The following is a 24,893-nucleotide window of genomic DNA, read 5'->3' as shown; positions in this document are numbered from 1 at the left end:
ATATTATTACAAGTGACATTGCAAATTTAACCTGTTCAGTTTATAACTAATTCAAAACAATTTTTTTTAAAGATTTTATTTATTTGACAAACAGAGATCACAAGTAGGCAGAGAAGCAGGCAGAGAGAGGAAGGGAAGCAGGCTCCCTGCTGAGCAGAGAGCCCAATGGGGGTTCGATCTCAGGATCCTGGGATCATGACCTGAGCCGAAGGCAGAGGCTTAACCCACTGAGCCACCCAGGCGCCCCAATCTAAAAAATTTTTTAAAAAGTAAAATATTAAAGCTTAAGAGCACAGTAGCCTAGTCTTTCCTTTGAGCCATTCTTCATTCAAGAGTTTTGCACTCAATACATGCAGAAATGATAGCAGTACTGCAGGCTGCTATGGAAAGTAGAAAAGGCAAGTCTGAACATACTATGGGGCTCATTCAGCATTTCTACATCATAGTGCTTGTTTGACTGTATGCCAACATCGAGGATCATCATTATTTTTAGCCCATTAAAATAGAAGACTTTCCTCTAATGCCTGAATCTCTGATGGACTCTTAGAAAGGTCCATTAAAATCTATTGAGAAAACAACTAAAATTAAATGTCTGTGCAATGGCACATCAGTAGCTTTCAGCACAGCCCTTTAAAGACTCTGACAGTTTGGGATGAGATGCTACCAGAATAGTGACCGATAAATATCCGAATGAATCTGACATGATTAATAAGGAGTACAGATTCACCACATCTACCTCGACCACCTCAGCAAGCACTGTAAACTGTAAAGCCCTGTATTACACCCAAACATCCCATACAAAATACAGACTGCCTGTTGGGGTTTTGTTTAAATTATGAAGCTAAAAAATTCAGTCATCTACCAGTGAAGGAGATAATCCAATTCTGACATTAAAATACATAAACACACACACACACACACACTTCATCTGGGCTCTAATTAAACTGTGGCAGATTCAGACTCAATGTGGTGAAACAAAACAAATGCTACTGTTCTTTAAAAGACAAGTGACCACCTCTTATTTACTCCTGAATTTCATGCAGCATAGCCTCAGTTAAATTAATAAAGTCGTCATACTCTAAAAACATGCAAGTAAGTTTATTGTTGTAATACTTTAGTATGCAGTAAGAAAGAAGGCAGCATGTACAAAAGGTACAAGATACAAAGAGGGAGAAAGCAGACTTTTTCTAAACTGGACTTCAACAGCACAGAGCATTACTTTGTCTGAACTATCCAGCTTATTTTGGAAATATGCCTATTTTTAAACATCTCGGTGCAAATGACCAAATTTAGAGAGCAATTTAAGGCCATGAAAAAGTACTGTTATTTTTGACTTGAGATTGAAAATTAAGAACCCTATGAAAGTGGTAGCCTGTATTGCTATATCCACTCTACCAAGTTCATTAAGTCTTATATACCTACAGTGTGTAAGATGCTGAGGACACAACTGTGTCTGCTTATGATGTGGTACGAAAGACAGGAACAACTTCAACAGAATCTGCCAAGTGTTAAAAGAATCATGTACAGTATGCTATATAAAAAACAAAGCCGCATTTAACCAATGAGGGACCAAGGCAAGACCTTCTAGAGAAGTAAACTAAGCAAAGCCTTAAGCTTGGCTCTGATTCAAAAGACACTCAACTTTCAACTGCCATGTATTTATCCTCCATCAGGTAGAGTGCTTGCTTTACCTATCCCAAGATACAAGTAAGAAGGCATTTTCATTGCTTATAGCCTTTTGACTTCCTGGCACTGAATGGACTTAAAAGGCATACCTTATGTATAAAATTCACAAGGTAGATACCTTTTTGCAGGATGTATATTTGTATATATGTTCCAAAATATAGTTCTCCAAATAAGAAAATCTTTCAATATAACTAATCAAATACTCCAAAACGAAATAAGCAAACTCAGATTCACTTTTCAATTATCCAATCCCTTTTCCTCTACCATAGCAAAATATCAGTGTATCTTGTAACTTTTACAGTTCATTTTACCTGGGACAGTACTAAAATTACTATCACTAAGAACATGATAATTTATAGAAATAACTAAAATTTGAGAGCTTACTCTGCGCTAAGAGCTTTTCTAAGTTCTTTACAACCAATTATTTAACCCTTACAGCAATCGTGTGAATTAGGTACTATTATCTTCTATGACATAAAAGGTTACAAAATTCGCTCAAGGTTACACGGTTGGCACACAGCGCTGGTAAGACATGACCCCTGGACAGAGTGGCTCCATGCTCCTAATCACGATCTTGTAATGACTTCCTAGTTGATAAAATAATACAGAGGAAAGTATGTATGGTTGGTCATAGGGCAAATTGTTATCCTAAATGCATTAAAAGTATTCAGAGAGTGACTATGTAGTGTATGATAACTTATCCTTTAACACAGAAAAAAAATCACATTGCTGTAAAACCAGTTTCTCCCTATTATCTAAAAGCCCTGTGGAACAGAGACTGCCAGTTGTACACTAACTGCTGTACATGTCAATAATAGGAACCCCAAATTCTACCGAGGCTCAGGGATGCCCAAAGTTAAAAAACTACATTTTTCAGACTCCCTTGTAGTTAAAGCATGCCATGAGAGTAAGACCTAGCCAATGGGATGTAAAACAAAACTGGTGTATACTGTTTTTAGGAAGTATCCCTAAAAGGGAAGATCCTCCCTTCCCTTTCCCCTTTTTTTCTGCCTGCTGGGATGCAGATATGATGGCTAACCTGAATCAGCAGTACTCATTATGAAGCTGCAGCTGGGTGGTAAGGACAGCAGAACACAAAGACAGGTGCTTAGATGCAAGAACATCACGCTACTTCTATGGGTGTTATATTTTTGTAAGAGAAAGAGACTATCTTGTTTAAGCTACTTATGTGCTTTCTGTTGTCCCAGAAGAACCTACCCTTCCAAATAAAGCCCTCTAGTCTAAATTTATGCAAACTGAATTTTAGATAACCAAGTTATTATTTATTATTGTGAAAATATGATATAATAGTTTCATGATGGTTTTAATATATCTATTAATTAATGGATATATCCTACTCTTAGTACTTCTTTCACATTGATACTATGAAACTTAAAAATAGATACTTTTGGAAAATATATATTTATTCTTAGGTGTCAGTGAGTAACTACAGGACCTATGCTATCTTAAAATTTGTCTTGTTAGTCTACTATGGTTTTAATTATCTGTATAATATATAAATGAGAGGAAATTCATGTTGGCCATTTAAAATGTATATTCAAGCAACAAAAAAATACAGAAATATGACAACTGCATCCAATTTATCACTTATATAGATGAATTACCATTACTAAAACGTAAAGCAAAGCATTATTTAAAGACATGCAGTAACTTAAGCCAGCATTAAAGACTATTTCATATATATTTAAGTTCCTTCTCAAAATTACCTACCTACTCTCAATTAAAAAACTTAGAAAATAGAGATGATAAAATAATACACCACTTCTCTTAGGATTTAAACATACTTTCACAACTGGAGAAATGTGAATTAGAAAGGATAAAATGAAGCAATCACTTCTTAACATCTCTTAATGTTTATGTAGGCTCAAGTTGAAAGCCCAGTAACAAGCGAGCTCTAGTACCCTATTTGCTAAAGCATCGTATTTCCCTTTCCAGGTACCATATACTCTTGGTTTGTTCTCATTAGCTACTCCTGAAATCCTCTTTGCTGTCTTCCTCCTCAACTTTTAAACACCAAGGGCCAGTATTCACTAATGGGACTTCGCTTTCCACACCGCCTCCCTTAGTGATGTTATATACTACCAAAGCTTCATACATCATTATCTAAGCAGATGACTCCCACAATTATATCTCCAACTGCAACCTTTCACCCCATACTTTTCCAGAGTAGCATAGAGCACTGTCTTCCTTCCATATGGATGCTCACCCCCAAACCCTGGGTTACCTCTACACTTCATTCTATGTAATCTGTGTACAAATCCATCAACAAATCCTGACTGCTCTATTATAAACACAGACCTGGATTTTACTGCTCTTCATCAGCTCCTACTTGGTTTCCCAAGCCCACATCATTCTTATCTCTTCACAGAGTACTAGAATAACCTGACAGTCTAGTCTCCATTCAGCAGACCCTATGATACCTTTAAAATCTAAATGAGTTCATGTACTTCTATTGCTCAGAATACTCCCATGCTGGCCCCTCATCCTCTACTATTCTAACCACACTGGCCTCTCAGCTATTACTCAAACTTGCCAGGCATATTCCCATTCCAGGATCTATTTCCTCTTCTACTTAAAATGCATTTGCCCAGATATGATGAAAGCTGTACCTCTCCCTTCATTCAGGTGTTTTAAAAGATGCCGTCAGAGAACATTTTAAAATAGCAGCTTCTTTTGCTATCCCTTGACACTATATTTTTTTTCTTCGTAGCACTGGCTCTTTTTGTCTCCATCCTTCATTAAAACTGAAGATCCATAAAGAGAGGACTTCTTTTTTATTCTCTACTGTATCTCTAACATCTAAAACAAAGTCTAGTACATAACAGGCCCTTAAGTATTTGTTAAATGGTTGAATGAAATATCTCATTGTATTATGTAACCCATGAGCTCAGTCAAAAGCTTAGTACTAAGTATGTGTTTGTAGGTGGGGCATGGAAGGATGTTCTCTCAATAAATGGAAAAATTATACAATTAAGTTTTTATTAGTTTATTTTTCTAAACTCCTTAAGAATGAGGAGAGGGAGAAAGATAAGTCTTGCTTTTTGCTCCATCAAGATAGACTTCTCCCTTCTCCACAAATAATTTTCTTTAAAGAATACATCTAAAACATGACCTCCAAAGTTCCAATATTCACAGTTAATGATGCCAACTCATTCCTCATCAGTGGTGATAAAATTACTAAAGAACAATGTCACGCATTCTGCCAACTCCTTTTAACAACAAAAAAATTAAATTACATATTAGAATCATAAAGATACTAAGGTAGAATTAATATTAAACCAAATAATGAGAGGCAGTATAGTACAAAGGTTAAAGCACAAACTCAAGAGTCCAACCATTTAGTAGCACTGAAACTTGGACAATTATTGTTAGTAAGCCACCAGAGTCACCCAACTGTAAAATAAGAGTAAATATGTACATCTTAGCTGATGTACATATTTAAAGTATAACCACAAAAGAATGACATATATTAATACCTACATATAGAATCCTCAGGCCAATGTTTGGCATGTATCAAGTATTCAATATGTGATATGCATCATGTTTTACATTACGTGTGTATATGTGTGTGTTTATTATACACATGAACAAGTTATACAAATGAAAATATCAAATATTTCCTTCTTACATGCTTTAAATATAACACTATTTCCGCTAGTTTAGTCATCTCTTCTAATATTTCTTCATTTTCTACATTTTACCTGTATTTCCAAATCTAGTTAGAAAGAAAATGGTTCACAGAAGTCTGGTAAAATCCACTTAGAATGTGGTCATTACCAACCTTGAATAACTCCAATCTCTGTTCAGATCCAAGGGGCAGGACAGTCATTCCTGACCTCATTCCCAAATCTCAATGCATGCCTCATAAAAGCCTAAGAATAAGATCATACAAATGCAGAAAAGACCCTTAGATCCAAAGTACCAGATCCCAAGAGAGCAAAAGAATCATTCCTTAATAAAAGCCACCAATCTAAGCGAGTTTTCAGGAAAATTAATCTAGTTAACTCTTAAAGCAGGGTCCCAACATAAATTTTTTTTACTGAATTATTTACAACTTTTAAAACTTTTATTGAATCAATACTAGAAAACATACTTAAAAACACTAAGGAATACCAAGTATCAAAAACTTGTTTCAAGTAAAGTATAACCGCAAAAGATTGACAATAACAAAAGCCTAAACTTAAATTATTAATCATGTGCTAAGATAATGTATCACCATAAAGTTATTATAATAAAACAATTAAGATATATGTAATTAATATTAAAATCAAGTTGAACTAACTAATGGTTGCAAAACTTTAAATTGTGACATTTTCATAAATGAGAATAATATTAAGAATAACAAATGGGCAATCAAGCATTGCCAGTGGCAGTATAAAATGGCATAAAACTTAAAGTTTTATGTAAAACTTAAACTTAAAGTTGGCAATATATGTCTCTAGAGCATCAAAAACAAACATATGAAGTATATTTTTGGAAATAAAAACAGAAAAAGCTCACTGATTTTTATTTAAAAATTTGAAATACCTAAATTTCCAATTGTAGGGGAATGGTTACACAAACTACTTTAAATGCATATAAATACTTTTTTAAAAAGTCCTAAATAAATACTGATGAAGAGTAAGAACTACTATAGAAAAATGTTTAATCATTCAACCAATAATTTATTTGGCCCTTTCTATTTTTTTGGCACTATAATTAATGCTGATTCAAGATACAGAAAAAACAGAGGTGTTCATGGCTCCCATGACACAGTATCATGTGAGAGATATGTACACTGAAAAAAAGCGAATGAATCAAGTATGAGCAAGGTACTCCATTTAAAAAGGAGTATGATTAACAATCTTTTACAGAGTAATCCACTAATGATTATAGAGGGTTAGGGAGGCTTCACTAAAGAAAAGGTAGACTAGGGATTATAGAGATTTCCAAAAGAACATGGTGGTCTGAATGCATGTGTGCATCTTTGTTTCTTTCTGAAGCCCCTAAAATGATAGTACAGAAGTTTTAAAGAGGCATCACTTCATCAGGACAAAAAAAATGAGACAGGATCACAGAAGAATTGTCAATAAATTTTTGGAAACTGTGAACATGAATGGTTGAGTGGTCACCTGCCTTTGTAAACCAGAAATCACTGACAACACTGAAACCTCAATTGGTGTGAATATGGGAAAACTACCCAGAAACAAGCTGTTTACTGTAACAGATAGCTGGAAAGATTCAGAAATAAGAAGCTCTAGTTCTCACTGACAGTAGATGTGCAGTAGAGAATCAGAGAAATGCACAGACCCCCTCTTCGGCTTTCCTAAGGCAGCTAGAAATCAGGTCTCTAACTCCTAGGCAGAAGAATGGAAGACATATATCCAGTGTTCATGTCCTGAACCCAAAGAAAAGACCTAAATACAGACTTGGTGACAGTATTACTTTGTTGGCTTATAGCAATGCTTACTAGTTTATAAACCCCAGCTACATACACAGAGCTTCCAATCAACATTTTTGTGTCTTATCTTTAAAAATGAACAGACAGGAAAGGATCATAATAAGATATCTGATGAACACCTCCAGCAGGAGTAGAAGAACAAAACCAAACAAAAAGAAAAGAGGAACTCAGAAGTATAAATACAAGGAAATGGAAAAATAATCTTCAGAAACTACAATATAGTGTTCAAGGACAAGCATACCAGAGAAAAGTTCTGTGAAAAGTTCTGTGAATTTTTTTAAAGAGGGTCTTAGAAGTTCTTCAGAGAAAAGTTTTGAAATGCAAAACAACAAAAGGGCTGAAGAATAATAAATGAGGAAATGTCTTCAAAAGCAAAACAAAAGATAAAACAATGAGAAACAGAAAAGCCGAGGAGTATAGGAAGTTTACAGGAACAGTAATTCCTGAAAGAGAAATACTAAAAATACAAGGGAAGAAATTATCAAAAATACCAAAAATGTCCAAGTACTGAAAGAAACGAATCTCCAAATTAAAACGATCCAGAGACTGGGGTCCCTGGGTGGCTCAGTGGGTTAAGCCTCTGCCTTTGGCTCAGGTCACGATCTCAGGGTTCTGGGATCCAGTCCCACATCAGCTCTCTGCTAAGCAGGAAGTCTGCTTCCCCTCCACCCCCACCTGCCTCTCTGTCTCCTTGTGAGTTCTCTGTCAAATAAATAAATAAAATATTTAAAAAGAAAATAAAAAGACCCAATGAGGGGTGCCTGGTGGCTCAGTGGGTTAAGCATTTGCCTTCACTCAAGTCATGATCCTAGGGTCCTGGATGGAGCCCCAGGTCTATGGACTTCCTGCTCAGCAGGGAGCTGCTTCTCACTTGTCCTCTGCCCCTCCCAGCCTTGTGTGCCTGCTCTTACTCTCAAATTAAAAAAAAAAAAAAAAAAAATCTTAAAAAAAAAAAAAAAGACCCAATGGATGTGCAGTGAAGGAAATAAAAAAATGGAAGGAAGGAAGAAAGAAAAGCAGGCAGGCAGGCAGGCAGTCTCCCTCCCCTGCACACTGAATGATCCATATATCATTATTATGAAATTTCAGAACTACAGACATGAAAATATCTTAAAAGCTTCCAGAAAGAAAGACAAAAAATTTAAAAACACAAAATAAGGCAATCAGTCATACTTAAGAATGGTAATACACTTATAGTAACCATGTAAGATAAAAGACAATGAGGTCACATTTTCAATATTCTCACTCAATTACCAATATATAGCTCCACATCAGCCTATCGTCTTACACAGTACAATAAACATATTTTTATAGATAAGAGATATAAAATGTATGTCCCACCAGAAGGAATACTGTAAAAAAGGCCCAATAAAACAAAAGTATAGAGCATTAAAAAAAGGCTATGGAGATCATGACAGCGATTCCAGAGGAAAAAGGAACTCCTAATGTTATGAAGTCCCACAGTGACAGTTATGAAAGGCTGCAAGATGGATGCCTTCAATGGCAGGAAAATTAAGAAAATAAAATCAATCTAAGATTATTTGAGGCTTTCAGATATATTGAAAGAAGCTTCAAGGTTCTATTGATAAATTTTGGGATGAATTAGTGACAAGTACTTTCATAACAAAGCAATCAAACCAAAAGAGACAATTATTAATTCCAGGAGAAAGATATAAGGGGGAAAAAGTTACATTATGATCAAAACATATGAGGTTCATCTATGAGTATTTGCACTGTCATCCCAATATACCTCCTAATTTAAACCAAAATGGTCCATAATCATTTTGAGAGGACGGAGCAGGTCAAGTGTTGGGGGATAGGTAAGCCAAAGTACAGAGTCAACAAATAATACCTAAGTTGTAGATTTTTATAAACCTAAGCATATTAATTACGAATAATTACAGGAAGCATCCATTAAAAAAAGTTGAAAGTAGCCACCTCTAAGGAATGGGAATCTGTAGCAAATAGAGAAAAGACAATGACTTCTATTTTTCGTTATATAAGCCTTATGGTACTACTTGACTTTTTAACCTAGGTACTTGTATTTTTTAAACCAATTTTTAAAAAAATTAACCAGGTTTGAGGACTGATAAGGATTTGATTATTGCAAGTAGTTTAAGTTTATATGTAGAAAACAAAAAGAGTAGAAAAATTATATACCAAATTATCAAACATGGTTATTTTAGTTTGTGGAAATAACTGATGATTGAAAAAAAATTTTTTTCCAGTTTTCCCAGATTTTCTTTAACGAACATGTGTTACTTTTTTGTAATAAGAAAGCGAACATTTAAAAAAGATAAAGTCCTATACTCTGGAGGGAAAACCTTCGCTAGAGAGTCTCAGATGCCCTTCAAATACTATAAGCAATTAAAATCCATAAGCCCAATTATCTCAAGTACTCACTTTTATCATGACAAATTCTATATAAAATATATTTCTTGTATTGTTTCCAATTCAAAAGTAAAGTTATAAGCCCATAATAAAGTCCTAATGAAGATTTGTGGTAAAAACATGCTTTTAGTAAACCCGTATATGCTCTGAATAAATGACTCTAATTTTTAGAAAAATGCACTGTGGTTTCTGATGGGTTTTAGTTTAAAAACAAAACAAAACAAAACAAAACTGCAGGTTGTTGTAACTAAAATTGTTTAAATAGTCAAAACTGCCTGGAAGAAATAACAACTCAACTATGTTTTCAAATTTAATAATACTGTTGCTAATTATATAAAAATAATATTGTTGCTAATTACCTACTGTTGCAACTACCTGAGAAGAAATATAAATAAAACTTAAAACTCTCTTTTCAGGATGCCATACTTCAAGTAAGTTTTCTAAAACAAGAACTTTTACAAACACATTTTCACAATTTCCTTCTCAATCTGCAGGCATTCTCACTGACTACAAAGATAAAATCTTGAAAATTATACTTTCCATAAGATGAATTAAATCCTGAGTAGCTGGATGATAAAATATTATGATTATCAGGCATATGACAATAGTGATCATCTTAAAGTCAAAATAATTTAACAAAATGTACACAGTTTCTATATAAATGATTTATTTCAAAGTTGTTAATGACTTTTTTCTTATTTATCAAAGATCTGTGGTCTACAGGAAAACTAAAAAGCACGGGGGAAAGAATATGTAAATTTGACTCCTTTTTAGAATAAAAGGAAAGATTTTCTTTAAAGACTGAAAGGACATACAGTAATCCCTTGCCTTTTTTTGAAGATATTTTGTTATACATGATTTTCATTTATACTTTCTAGCACTTATGAAAATTCTGACTACAGGAAACACAAGTGGGCTGACAAAAAATAAAATTAGATTTTATTTCTGAGAGATGCATTCCTCTCTCTACCAGAGGATCAGTGAGGTCAGTGTATGAGGAACTTAAGAGAACAGATATAACTGCTTGGGCATATATACTACTAGTATAAGTTTTATTTTGCTTTGTTGTATTTTAATATCATTAAAGCTTTTACAACTTTTCATAGTCATTGATCTCTCTGATCTTGTTCCCCTATTCCAGAGTTTCTCCAAGTGTGCTATTTATACAACGTGGAGTGCACAGTCTCTCTTGGAGTAGGGTCCTGAAACCTGCCTAATAAATATGCTCTTAGAGTTTCAGAATCTTTGCCCCGCTTCAAAGTTAAGTTCTAAAATGTAAATTCTCACACCGCAGACTTTTAGAAATATATACAAGTTACTCTGTGACTTTGTACTTCAAATTTACATTAAGGCCAGCTGAAGAAAATCAGAGGGAAATGAACAATAGAAGAAAAGAGGCAAGAATTTATTTGATACTACGGCAACCACTTATTGCCTAATACAGAAGTAATTCCTTATTTTCTCAGAAGTTATCTTCCTTAAAATAGCAGAGATTCTACTTCAGGAGTCTTGGAAAACAAAAGTTTAGCAGTCAAGTAATAAAATATGATGCTGACCACACAAAAATACATAGTAAACAAAAAGTTTTAAAGGCATCCACTTTTAAACATGTATTGGCATAAGATCATATTCAATCCATTTACCTGAATTCCTTTAGATTGTTCAGGGAACATTGGTAAAGTCACTGTGACTTGCTAAAACAGATCTTTCTAAGAACTCTTACATCACGGTATTTCTACAGTTTTCAATTTTTTTTTTTTTAGTTGAAATTAAATTTTTTTGTTTACTCTTACACTTTTGGGGGGTATGCAGTTTTTGGTAAAAATGCTTACACAGTAAGACCTTTTTGCAAATTGCTGAGGGCAGGGAGGGAAGAGAGTTTAACAATAATCACTGTCTTGTTCTTTTGCTTAAAGCACAATGAACTGACCCACACATACATAAAAAGATCACAGATCATCTAACATAGGTATTCAAATACAAAACTGCAATATCACAAAGCATGATTTACTTTAACCATAAAAGAATACATATTTGTTCTTCCTTTGAAAGGAAAAATATTTGCCAAGAATGAAGACAGTCATCAGAAAACCGGATGTTAATGGCAAGAAACCACTGCAAAATGAATAAAACTGATCATAGACTGGTGTGTTAGTGTTCCTGATCTGGAGCAAAAGAAGGCACGTGTTCCCTAAGGCTGGCTGAGCAGTTACATCCCATCAGCATTGGGCAGCCCTCAAGCTATGCCAGGACTTGTCTGCTTTCAGTTCCTCCAAAGTGACAAGCTCTTCCATGATCCCTGGCCCCTCTGTCTAGTTGACACTTTCCCCAATATTTTTTCATCTTTGTGCTGGCTGTTCAAGCTTCAGGTCTTAGCTTACTTTACTCCACAGATAAATTAAATACTCCCCTCCCCTTACATATTACCTCCCCAAGCACCTTATCATCTCACTCCACAGCATTTCTAACACTCTGTGGTTAGAAGCATGGATTTTATGTATATAGATATTATATAAGTATATTACATGTATGTATGTATATTATACATATGATAAGGTCCCTCTTTCCCTAGCAGGCTATAAATCCCACAAGAACAGATTCTATGTATGTCTTACACAATTACAGCGCCAAGGTCTTGGACCCTGCCTGGTATAAAAGTGAACACACTTAGTGGAAGAAGTGCATCCAGAACTCCCATCTTTGTCTGCTGTCTCTTCACACCTGTAGAGCCACAATGACATAAGACCCTTCCTACCTGCTATGTTAAACCACAAAACCTTAACATCAAACAATGGAGGTTTCCCTACTGACCTGTAAAAATCACTTGAGGGTGGGAAAATGGAAACAAGCTTTAGAGAAGTATTTGGGGCTGCAGTGTGGTTGGGAGGACCCTTTGTTAGTTCTATCAGTCAATTCTCAGGCCAGTAACTTGCCAGACTTCCTTGGGATTCCAGAGAGCTGCTTCCTTTCAGCTGACACTAAATCTTACCTTGAGTAGTTTTTTCCAATGCAAATTTATAGTTTCTGCCTTTCATCTCTGTGGAAGCCAGCCTCCATGTTGGCCTCAATGACTGATACTTGCCTCCCAGTATTCACATCTCTGGAGTAGCAGAACCCTCCCCAGTTGAGCAGGGATGGCCTATGTAGCTATTAGGATGTCATGGAAATCATGGTATGAAACTTCTGAAGCTAGGTCATAGAAGACATTGGGACATTCACTTTGAGCTTTACCTTTGCTCTGGGGGATCCAGCAAATACACTGTGAGGACACTCCAGAAGTCCCATGGAAGGGTCCACATGGTGAGCAACTGAGTTCTCCTGCCAATGGCCTGGGTTAATTTGCCAGCCACATGAGTGAGCCACCCTGGAAAAGGAACTCCCAGCCCCATTCAAGGCTCCACATGACTGCTAACTCAGAAGATGCTCAGCCAGAACCAAGCAACTAATTTAACTCCCAAATTCTAACCTACAGAAATCATGTGATATAATAAATGTTTACTGTTGTTTTAAGCTGCTAAAGTTAGGGGTAACTTGTTATACAAATTATACATAATACATAACAATATAAACTCTCAGCATTTAAGTTCCTGTGGAAAATATTCTATATGAAAATTTTCTAGAAACTTTTATCATTAATAGAAAGGGAAAGAAGAAATTTAAAAAATTTACCCTAAACTCCCTTTTTCCTTTCCCTTAGGTCCCATAAGGAAGACAAAGCAAATGGCAGACTCTCTGAAAACATTTAAAAAGGATAAAATAAGACTCATTCCTTTTTTCTTTCTGAAAAAAAGAAAAGAAAAGAAAAGGACTTTTCTTGCATTAAACAGAAGACAGAATTTTCTGAAAAGAATGAAAGATGAGACAGAAGAGATGGGACAGAGGCTGAAGTGCTGTCCTGAAGATGAGGAATGGAGAAAAGCAGAAAGTTCAGAGATTGGCTGCTTCTGTTTTGTCACAACCTCGCTTTAAGCAGAGTTTACTGAGGTCCCTCCCAAAGAAAATAGGCAATGATCAGAATATGAGGAGGAAGATATACAATAGGATATCCTAGAAGGCAGTGAAGTCTGTACTAATAAAGAAAAATACGTAGCAGCACTTGGGTTTCAGGATCAGTTTAAATAAGTTTATGATGGCAATATGCAGAAGTCTTATTTCTATTTCTATGTAGAGAAGATGCCTCAATTTTTAATTTTTTTTTCTCTTTTAATTCCCTCCCATAATAAGTGTGGAACGTAAGATACTGCAATTAGAAACAGAGATTTGGGGGCGCCTCGGTGGCTCATTGGGTTAAAGCCTCTGATTTCAGGTAGGGTCATGCTGCCAGGGTCCTGGGATTGAGCCCCTGCTTCGACTCTGTGCTCAGGAGGGAGCCTGCTTCCCTTCCTCTCTCTCTGGCCTATATGCCTACTTTTGATCTCTGTCTGTCAAATAAATAAATTAAATTAAATTAAATTTTAAAAAAAGAAAGAAAGAAACAGATTTGTTACCATAATTCCAAAAGGTGGTACTGACCACATTTTCTCCCTTCCCATGGCCAAAGATAATTTTCCTAACAAAAGAGTTCTGAATACATTTGAGATTTTTTTTTTTAATTATTAAATTCCTCTTAGCCTTAGGCTGCTGCCATTTTCTTTTCAAAGTCTTCTAGGTTTCTCTCCAGTTTTATTATAACACAGACTTTAGAAAAAAAGAAAACCTGAGATAATTCTCCAGCAGAGAATGTTTTCTCTTAACATCTTCAAAAGACCTTTTTAAAGGACTAGGAGAAACAACAATGAGAAATGTTTCATTATTCATTGGTAACAGTTAATAATGACTTTATCTTGTAGAAGAATTTCTAAGAGTTTTCTTTCTAGATAGGCCAAAGAAATAAATAGATAAACTTCTTTGTAATCATAAACTGCTGGATTCTATTATTAAACAGAGGATCTAACTAGAACTGTCAGAGCAACAGTGAAAGAGAACAAGACTTCAGTATACAGATACTAAAAAATTTGGATTGGGTTTTGATTAGAAGCCCCCCAGATCCCCACAAAAACCCAAAGTATAATAGTCTTTATTAGTTTGGGAGAATTACCATTGCCAAACACTGTTAACAATCACTAACCTCTTGAGCTTTTCAAGCTCCTTAAAAATAAAGGAATTACAAAAGACAGGAAATGGCTTTATAAACAAAATCCAGAAACACAACAAAATGTTTAGATATCTGATCAGTATTACCAACACAGCCTTGAGAAACCACCTTGCTTTGGCGCGCCTGGGTGGCTCAGTGGGTAAAGCCTCTGCCTTCGGCTTGGGTCAAGATCCCAGGATTTGGGATAGAGCCCCACATTGTGCTCTCTGCTCAGCAGGGAGCCTGCTTCCTCCTCTCTCTCCCTCTCTCTCTCTCTCTTTCTGCCTACCTCTCTGTCTACTTGCAATCTCTGTCAAATAAATAAAATCTTAAAAAAAAAAAAAAAGAAGAAGAAGATACCACCTTGCTGCCAACACTTAAGTTCTATAATTTTAGGCTAAATCTTTCAAGGAATTCTTACTTGGCTTTATAGAACTAAAAATGTGGAAAAAATTACCAAGTAGCCTATGGTTTTGATTCACTGAGAGATGCTGAGCCAGAACCAACCAGTTAGGCTGCTCCTGAGTTCCTGACCCACAGAACTGTGTGAAAGTAATAAATGTTTGTTGTTATTTTAAGCTGCTAAATTTTGGGATAATTTATTATGCAGCAATCTCTTATCACCCAAGTAAGTGCACAGTTTGCCAGATTTTTACCATGAATATAAAAGGCAACGGATATATTATACAAAGAAATATAAAATAATTAGTAACATGCAATATACAAATGAAAACATGTATGTTAATGAAATATTGTCAGATACAGTTAACAATAAGACTAATACTGTAAGATCGGTGGAGCTGATTCTTTTTCCTAATCTGCCTCAAGTTTTATGAAACCCTCAGAGAAGCTACTACAAAAGATCCCACTTTAAAGCCCTATGACAGTAGAAGAAAAATGGAGAAATGAAGTTAACTCAGAGCAATTACAGGTTGGAATCACTGCAAATTGTAAATTCAAGTATTATAAGGATTTTTAAAAAATTTCTATATTTGATAGAGTTCTAGAAAAGTGACTATACCAAACACTTAGATCCTCCAGAAAACTGCAAAATATCTCTAAATAGTGGCTTTTTCTTAGATAACAAGTCAGGAGACACAGGCTTACATTTCTCTCTGCATAAATCAGCATAAATCTAAATAAGCTACAAAGGAAAAAGTAGGACATTTCACAAAGGTTTTTATTAACAGACATAATAGAATCTTATAGATGACATAGGTGCTACTTAGTGCTAAAAACATATAAACAAAGGTGAGATAAACACAATTCAGTGCATGATATAAGAAATAAAAAAAAGTCACCTACCCTTAAGAGGATCATGTTCTGCTCTCATAATATCAATAAGGGAATTCTCCAAAGAGTGCATGTTCAAACTGTCATACATTCTACTTCGATCCTAGAAGAGAAAAAAAAAAAAAAAGACTCAATATGATGTATAAAGCTATTTTAAAAACTGGTGATAAATATACCATCTAAACCTCCTTACATAAAATAAGACATCTGATTAATATACTATTACTAATCACTTACATTCCAAGATAATACCAATAACTAAGGATCCCATGAGTTATTCTATCTCTTGTATTGGAGAATATTCCATTTACTATATTCATCTCAAAAAAACACACATCAAGAGTAATCTTATTTCACTGGAAGCATTAATAGAGTAAAATATATTCTATTGTTACCTCAACTTATAAAGATTGCCGAAATGTTATACACAAAGCATTTTTAGTTGTTATTTAACTTCTAAGCTTTTCTCATATATCTAGGAAGACACCAGCATTTAAAAAATAAATATTTCAGGGGAAAGGAATTAATCCCATAATGGCACCATACTTTAAATATCTATCAAACAGTGTACATTACTTGACTAGTCAGAATTTCACAATAATACATAAACATCCCATACAGTTAATATCAAAAGCATGAACTACTATCAGAACAAAGACTAACACCTTGAATACTTATATCCAAATCTTGCTCCCTGAAGTCCTCACATATTGGTCTCTGCATTTCTAAATCTTCTTTTCCTCCACACCCTGCAAAGAAGGCAGGGATGGAGGGAAGAGAGTGGAAAGTAGTCTCATCTCAACAAGTTTCCTACCTCAAGTTCCAGAACAAAGTCTTTTTGTAGATGGAGGTCTTGTTTGCTGTATGTTAAATCTGTCAATCTACTTACCAGAAGGAATCTGATTCTTTAATGCCTATTAATTTATACTGTTTTTCTGCCCAAGACATCCTCAATGTACTTGAACAAATATACATGGGGAACTACCACAGCAAGCTCTGGCCCAGGCCCCTTAAATCATCAAAATGTCAGTGATGACTCCCACCCACTTAAATGTGTGTTGGTGTTTGTACAAGTGTTTGTACATGAAAGAGAGGAAGGGCAGGCCATTTCTAACTCTCAAAAAATGTTTGATACTTAAAAAGAAAATGGAAGAGTAAGAAAAATGGGGGAAAATGGTCTCTACAGAAATCATAATTAGGCACTTCTTAGCCCCAGTCTGTGAACTTCAAGAATAACCATGAAATCTCTGAGATTATATATAATATTCTGTATGGGTGTGTGCACATTTTTTTTCCCCTGAAGAAAAGGGCTTCATCAGTTTTCTATAGGAGTCCATAATCCAGAGACGATTCAGAGTCAGTCTTTTAAGGAAGCTAAAGAAAAACATAAAAAGTTTTTCCTGAAAATATGTTGATTTATTTGCTCCATCAAGCAGAGTAAATGAATCAGGGCTGTGAGCATTTAAAGCCAGGGGGCCAGAATCAGTGTTGTAGACTAAACAAATTGTTGTTGGAATTTAGAAGTGTGCAAAGTAATACTAAAATGGTAGACTGCTAGACCAGTTGCTCTTACTCCAGCTTTATCACCATACAGCTGTATTGGTACTCCTTACTTTATTTTTACATCACTAACAATGACTTTGCTTGGTGGGGGAGGCACAGAGAATCACTGAACTAGAATATGGTTCTCTCACTTGAACATGCTTCAGAATCATCTGGAAGGGTTGCAAAACACACAGATCGCTGGAACCCAGATTTCTGGGACTCTGTTCAGAGTCTGAAATTCAGCAGGTTGAGAGTAGCCCCTGAAAATCTGTATTTACAATAGGTTCCCAGGTGATACTTAAGATATCTAGTCCAGCGATAATACTTTAAGAAGTGCAGAGCCTCTTGATCTTGAGTAAGCTACTAAATCTTTATAGGCTCTGTTCCATCTTTTCGAAAAGAAAAAAAAAAAAAAAACTGTTTCAGACTAGACAATGCCTAAATTCCACCTTAAAAATACAGAAAAGCAGGGACGCCTGGGTGGCTCAGTTGGTTAAGCGGCTGCCTTCAGCTCAGGTCATGATCCAAGCATCCTGGGATCGAGTCCCACATCGGGCTCCTTGCTTGGCAGGGAGTCTGCTTCTCCCTCTGCCTGCCACTCTGTCTGCCTGTGCTTGCTCTCGCTTCTCTCTATATGACATATAAACAAATAAAATCTTAAAAAAAAATACAGAAAAGCAAAAGACTCAAAGTACTATGTAATAAATGAAATAAAGAAGAGAAGACAGCATGGCCCTTGGGCAAAAATGACATAAAATTTTAGTAATTCAAATATTTCCATTTCAGTGCTTCCACTATATTATGTTCGTAACTAATTTGTTGATTTTCCTGACTTACCAACTAAACTAAGTTAATTAGAAGTAGGGACCTTCTAATCATGGAATATAGCTAGCTCTCAAATGTTTATTGAATGAGTAGTACTTTATCTCTACTATAAAAACTTTGCAAATTGAAGTTGAGCTCTGTGAGGGCAAAGACAGTTTAGGATCATTATGTCTTAGAATTCTCCATGGAATAGGTACTTAGATGTTAACTGACAAAACTAAGGCAAGATATATTAAAACATATTTAAAATATGATTAAAAAATGTAAGCTATCATGATAAAAATTATATATATAATTAACTAAAAAAACCCTCAGGTACTACAGGTTCTAAGATATATTAGAAATACTTTATATTCTATTTACCTTAAATTCTTGCAAAGAAAACATGTATGGTTCAGGGGTGTCTTCTCAGGCTGCTGTTTTTTGAATGGAATCAGACTATACCCCATCACAGTGGACCTATGAACTTAATTAATGGTAAGTATTACCATTATACTTAACATAACGTAACATAACAAATGATGTTATGTTTCTCACGCCTTTTTTTTTTTCTGTTCACACACTAATTCCATTCAAGTAGTGTGATCTTGCTTTAGAGCAAAATTTAAAGTAAAATTAATGAAGTAACTCCATATTTAAAGCAATATTTAAGCTAAGAAGGGAAATATATAAGCAAACTATTCAATAAATATTGGTGACCACTAGGTAACCAAGACACAGTGGTTATTCAAAAAATCTGCATGTATATATAGCTTTAGCTTTAATGTCTACATCCAACTCATAAGGAGTGTGATGCCCACTTCCTAAGGCCCCTTATTTTCCCTTGCATTTCAAGACTCTCATCATGAATCGCACTCCTGCTTTAGCAAAGAAAATAACATTAAGCTATTATAAAACTATAAGCTTATTTATACTTGGGGAGCATCAGCTACATCCCACATGATTTTTAAAGCACTGAACACAAAATAGCCTTAAGCAGGCAAACAGTGCATGACAATTCAAAATCACTTTCTAGATTTAATGAAACCCTATAGGCTCATTTTCAAAAGGTATAGATAATTCCACTGAATAAAGTATGGGGATTAGAACATAACTTCTGGGAAAAAAACAACAACAAAGCAAATCTGATTACAAAACAAGGCTATTAGAAAAATTTGTCTTCACACAAACTGCCACTGGTTTAAAAACTAAATGTAAATCCTGTAACTATTTTAAGGTAAACATAAGTACACCAAACTGATTAGCACACATATGGAAAATCTTTGCAATGTAACTTATATCTATTACTACATGACTATTTGAAAACAGCCAAGTTGTTTCACAAAAGTAAGAATCTCTGTGAGGTAGTTTACCCCAATCTATTTAAAATATGAAAATTATCTGGCAAAGAATCAACTTAAATGGGTTTTCAGAAACTGAGATTACAGAATCCCACAGCAGTGAGCAGGCAAAATTGAAGAAAACATTTTTGGGAAAACTACAATCTATTATAATATTTTATTACTCTCATAAACCCAGACATTTGCCATAAAGACTTAGAGAAGCAACAATACAGTCCCTGAAAGACTGAAAATGCAGAAAGAACAAAGTAATCCTAAAGAAGGAACTTAAAAAAAGATTAGACATGCTAAAAAATAAAGAGGTCAAGAATATTAAAATTAGTACAATAAAAAGAATTTGAGCTTAATTAAAATAGGACTTTTCAATGGGATGTTATATCTTTACTTTGATATATTCAAAACCCTGTCTCATTTCAAAAGGAGTGATCAAACAGAACATTTTCCTCTTGAAAATGAAATATCCACCTAAAGAAAAGGGAGATGGATTATAGGAAAACCCTATACCCTAAATCATATTTAAAGATGTATCAGATGCTTTAACAAATATACTTCTAACTAGAAAGATCAGCTTTTGTTGCAGTTTTGTGTTGAGTTTTCCAATTTTTGCTTTAAAATAACAAAGTTGTACAAACTCACTGTATTGTCCTCAATCTTCAGTAAATACTGATTTTACATTCTTGATGACACACTGCTACTGAACTCTACTGAATTAGCAGCAGATGACATGCTACTGTCTTACTGCACAATGTCTTCAGTCTCCTACTCCCTCTTACCAGTCTCTGGTTCCACACAGACACCCTTTCTTCATTCGAATGGACTTGCACCTTCTCAAAGGCAAAGAACAGAATTTCTCTAAATATGTCCCCAGGATAATTAAAACACTACCATATACATAACAAACACACATTTTTTTTGAAACTTCCTTTATTAATCTGAACCTTGACAAAGTGCTATGACAGTGACTCTGAACAAAAATTAAAAAAAATTTTTTTAAAGGCCTGAAATACCTAAAGCTATACTAGTATCCACAGGATTAAATGGAAAGGCAAGTAGAAAATATGTGGTATAAGAATGTATCAAGTACAGTTAAAGAACTGAATGCAGGATACAAAACTTAAAAAGCATCCATTACCTAAGCAGGTACAAAAGAACCCATTCTTTCTCATTTTCAGTAAGTGTTTAACAGTTTGTTGGCTACCAATGCCCCTTGAGGTACATCTCATTTAAGAACCACAATTTAAGGAGTGCTCTATTAAATGAAAAATTAGATTTGGTCTGCTACTATATATTGTTTTTTGTGTAAAGTGAATAAAGGCACCAAATAATGTATTTTTCTGAGACCCGTATTTTTCTGAGAGACCCTCATTATTATCATCTATCATGTTCTCATATAACAGTCTATATATCAAAGACTGGTGGGATATATCATCAATTAATTCTAGGTAGTTTATGTGACATGCTCAAGAACTTCCACAGGAACAAAAATCTACAATTGAATATATTGATAATCCCTTAGCTAGAGGACAGGCCAACATCCATCTTATAAGGCTTCACAGCTATATTACACCTTTAAAGGCATTTTGTTGCTTTGTTTACAGAAAACTGATGTACCATACATAAACCTGTAAGTAATAATCTTAGCTACCAGTATATTTATTTTTTGATTTAAAATATTCAAGTATTAATGAATATATTAGAATCCCAATATCTAATTGAAAATTCAATTTTAAGGCAATTAGAATTCATATACTGGAGTATGACTTCTTGCAGGGGTAACTACCTACCAGCATTTTAAAGAAAAGTACTCCTAGTCTTAAAGAAATTAACATAAATACCTAAAAATTCATTTTAAAGTCAGAAATGTGACTTTAAACTACCTTGAATTACTTTTGTTTTTAAAAGTTTTGAATTTGGAGCTTTTCCAAATCAACCCTAAAAATTTTACATGTAACTGAGTAAAACCAATCTGCAAAACTATTTCTTTCCTATTTGCTGAATGTTAACTACATGTCCAGTTCTTGGGTATAGGTAAGGCCTCAAGTATCCAAGTATAGGAACTAAGATTCCAGTTCTAGAATTTAATATATTTTTTATGCCTAATCAATTTGAAACTAGAAGAAATAAAAAGTTAAATGTTTTAAAATAATGTATTTGTTAACTGAGATATGTTAATATTAAAATGTTCTATATAATGAAAAAAAAAGTCAGAATGAAAATATTGCCCCAGATAATTTTAACTTTGCCAAATAGTGAGGAACTATCGAGTGGTTTGAGACACCAATTGAAGTTTGTAGCTGTTGCTGTATTTTTAAGAACCTCAACTTCAAATACCTCAACCTTTTATAGAAAGATAGAAATACAAAACAAATTTTGTATTGTAGGTACCCTTAAGGTCCTCAAAAGAAAGAAACACAGTGATTTTAAGACCATTTGGGAGGTCATACACTATCCCTTGACTGCCTCAATCCAATTCCCTCCCTTTCTCCCCAATAAACCAGAACCTTTGTATTCTAAAAATAAAGTTTGTGTGTATGGGGGGGGGGTGGGGAAGGTGTGCACAGGGAGGAAAAGAAATGGCCAAAATAGATCAGAGAAAGTATAAAAGCTGGCTAGAAAGACCTTTCATGATCTAGTTCAAGGTTCTCCTTTTATAGATAAGGAAACTATGACCCAAAGACATGAAAGCCCATAAACTGTATCCTCAGATGTCGTAAGGACTGAGAAAAGGGAAGAAGGTTCAGGTTTCAGACCTCTTTCCTCTAGTTCAGTTCACTTCCCACTATCTTTTTATTCACCATGCTCTTCAACTTCATCAAATCACACCTTTGGTGCAAGGGACCAAAGGGAATGCCAATATCTCAGCAGTTAGCCAAAAAAAAAAAAAAAAAAAAAAAAAAAAAAAAAAAAAAAAAAAATTACTGTTAAACACCTAAATCCTTTTATATAAAATTTACCTAAAACAGGTAAGAACAGAGTGGCTTTGATTGAAATCTAAGTAGGAGCGCTAGAGACCCTCATCTTATAGCAGCCCAGGGGCTGATTTCCCTTTCATTATCACCTCTATCTACTCTCTAGCCCTCCACTAACTGAAACCATCTCAATAACCACATTTCTCAACGTATGACCCCTCTCCATTGTCCCCTTATGACAGCTAATCTGTCTTCTCTCTTCTCCATAGTTAAATATCCCTCATATGTGTCCTCTTGCTTCTTTCTTGCCCATGCTCTTCAAACAATTGTCTTTTCCTCTCTAAAAACACATCCCTTGCCACCTTCAAAATGATTATCATAATTTTCCTCTTCTAAAATACCATCTCCTAGACATTTACGTATTCAATTTGAACAATATAAAAGTGCTACCATAAAAATGTCACTAATATGGCCTAACTAGGCCAGAGTAAAGAAGAGCATAGAAATAGATGGATAGCTAACTTAAATTATTAATAAAACAGTAAGTCACAAATTACATGAGATAACTACTTATTTCTATGTGGCAATCCTGGTAGGACCATTTTGGTAAAAAATTAGGACTTGTCTAAAATAACTGCTAATAACAGATTACTGAAGTTAATGCTAATGCTCCAGGTTTGAAAGCTATTGACAAACATATTATTAATCTATTTATAGAGTCCTTACTTGTAAAATCATCTCATGTTGATAAATTAACTAAGGAAGAGCCTTAGCTAAAGATAACATAGCTCCATTCAGTGGGCTCCCACAATGTCAATCCTATGCTCATTCAAGCTTCAGCTCTGCAGTAAAGAATCCTCATGTAGGACTGAGTTTTCTACTTGTCCTGTAATAATTCTCATCACCGGTACCCAGTATGAATTCAAATTTAGTCTGCAGGAAAAGAGATAGCATTTTGTAACCACAAAGGGCTTGAAGGAAATTTAAGACCGATTCCTAGCTTTTTGATTTAGGGTTTTTCTATAGGAAACATTATTTGGAAGAAGATAAGTATACAACAGTAGTAACAAATTTTAGAATAAAAAAATATTATTCATGAAGTTTTTCTTAAAGATAAAAAAATTGAAGCCAGGACCTCTTTAGAAATATACCTCAAGACAAATGTAGATTTTGTGACAAAAATTTACTAAAAAATTCTGTAAAACATTGATGAAATGTAAAATTGAATATATGATTTTTGTCCCCAACTGAAAATAATTCTGAAAGATAAAATCTGTTAAGTTTGACTGATGTTTAAAGTCGGTGCTCTTGGGTATATAATTCCTTTTTCCAAAAACAAATTCTGTTTTGGAAATATAAAATAGTTATGAATTACTTATAAATTTGAAAATGAAGCATTTTATATTAAATAAGTGACCTTTTAAAAATAAATTGCTTTAATGTTCTTTGACATATGCTTAAAAAGGTATAACTGGAAAGTAAATAATAAATCTTACTCATAATATAAACACTAAACTCCTAGTCATAATCCTGAAAAATATACACTGTGCAGCCTACCTGGTCTATTCTGGATGTTCCGGCTGCAGTGCACCAACTATCTTGGAGTGAATCTGAGCCCCAAGCTGGTAACTGCAAACTAGATCTCACCTTCAATAGCATAGAAGTTTTCATCAGAAATAAGCAGTTCTCTTCCCCACACCCACCCACAAAAAAAAAAAAAAAAAAAAAAAAAAAAGTAAGAAAGAAAACAAAAAACAATCAAGTTCCTTCTATCTTGTATCTTTAGTCCTTTAAAAGTCTTGGGGGGACAAAAACCTCATTTTAAATAATTATAGGGACCTTTATTAGCTAGAATATCTGTAAAACATTAAAAGATCTGAAAAAAAAAAAGTCTAATCATCATAACTATTAGGCCACATTTAGAAAAAAAAAAGTCACTGAACCAGGGAGGACAAATTTTAAGTTGATGTAAAAAGCCCTAATATTATTTTGCCATAATCCCAGCTGTACTAAGCATATTCTAACATATATATATACACACACACACACACACACACACACACACACCTGATGACAGTCAAATCTATGCACAATTACTTAACATTTTAGTTTAGCTATCCTGGAGAAGAAATTCATTTTGGTGGCCTATTAAAGATAAATAAATTAAGGCATTCTTGAGCTGCCAATTAAAAGCTTCAACATATATTTAAGAAATACAGCAGGTTTTTCTAGATTTTATGAAGCTTCTTTTCTACTGTATGTTTAGAGAATTTTTTTAGTCTCAATTTTCTCTACATAAATTCTTTATCCTTTGGCAATTAAATTATATG

The 24,893-nt window shown here is 34.4% G+C and overlaps 1 protein-coding gene across 6 annotated transcripts in view; it reads right to left on the bottom strand.

Annotated features, from left to right (window-relative positions):
- The window catches only part of CPEB2 (cytoplasmic polyadenylation element binding protein 2), a 71,475-nt gene that overhangs the window by 41,268 nt on the left and 5,314 nt on the right, over positions 1 to 24,893 (bottom strand). For 3 of the 6 annotated variants that reach the window (XM_059381132.1, XM_059381140.1, XM_059381161.1), the window contains exons 3-4: positions 24,121 to 24,210; positions 15,957 to 16,047 (exon numbers count right to left, since the gene is read on the bottom strand). In XM_059381132.1, coding sequence (XP_059237115.1) covers positions 15,957 to 16,047; positions 24,121 to 24,210 — 181 coding nt within the window. Of the gene's footprint in view, positions 1 to 5,488; positions 5,579 to 15,956; positions 16,048 to 24,120; positions 24,211 to 24,893 lie in introns of those variants that run through there. The other 3 variants (XM_059381149.1, XM_059381159.1, XM_059381162.1) reach the window with 2 other exon arrangements.

Source organism: Mustela nigripes, chromosome 1, assembly GCF_022355385.1.
Source record: "Mustela nigripes isolate SB6536 chromosome 1, MUSNIG.SB6536, whole genome shotgun sequence".
NCBI lineage: Eukaryota > Metazoa > Chordata > Mammalia > Carnivora > Mustelidae > Mustela > Mustela nigripes.
The sequence above is the reverse complement of the archived record's forward strand: the minus strand, read 5'-3'. Positions and strand labels throughout refer to the sequence as shown.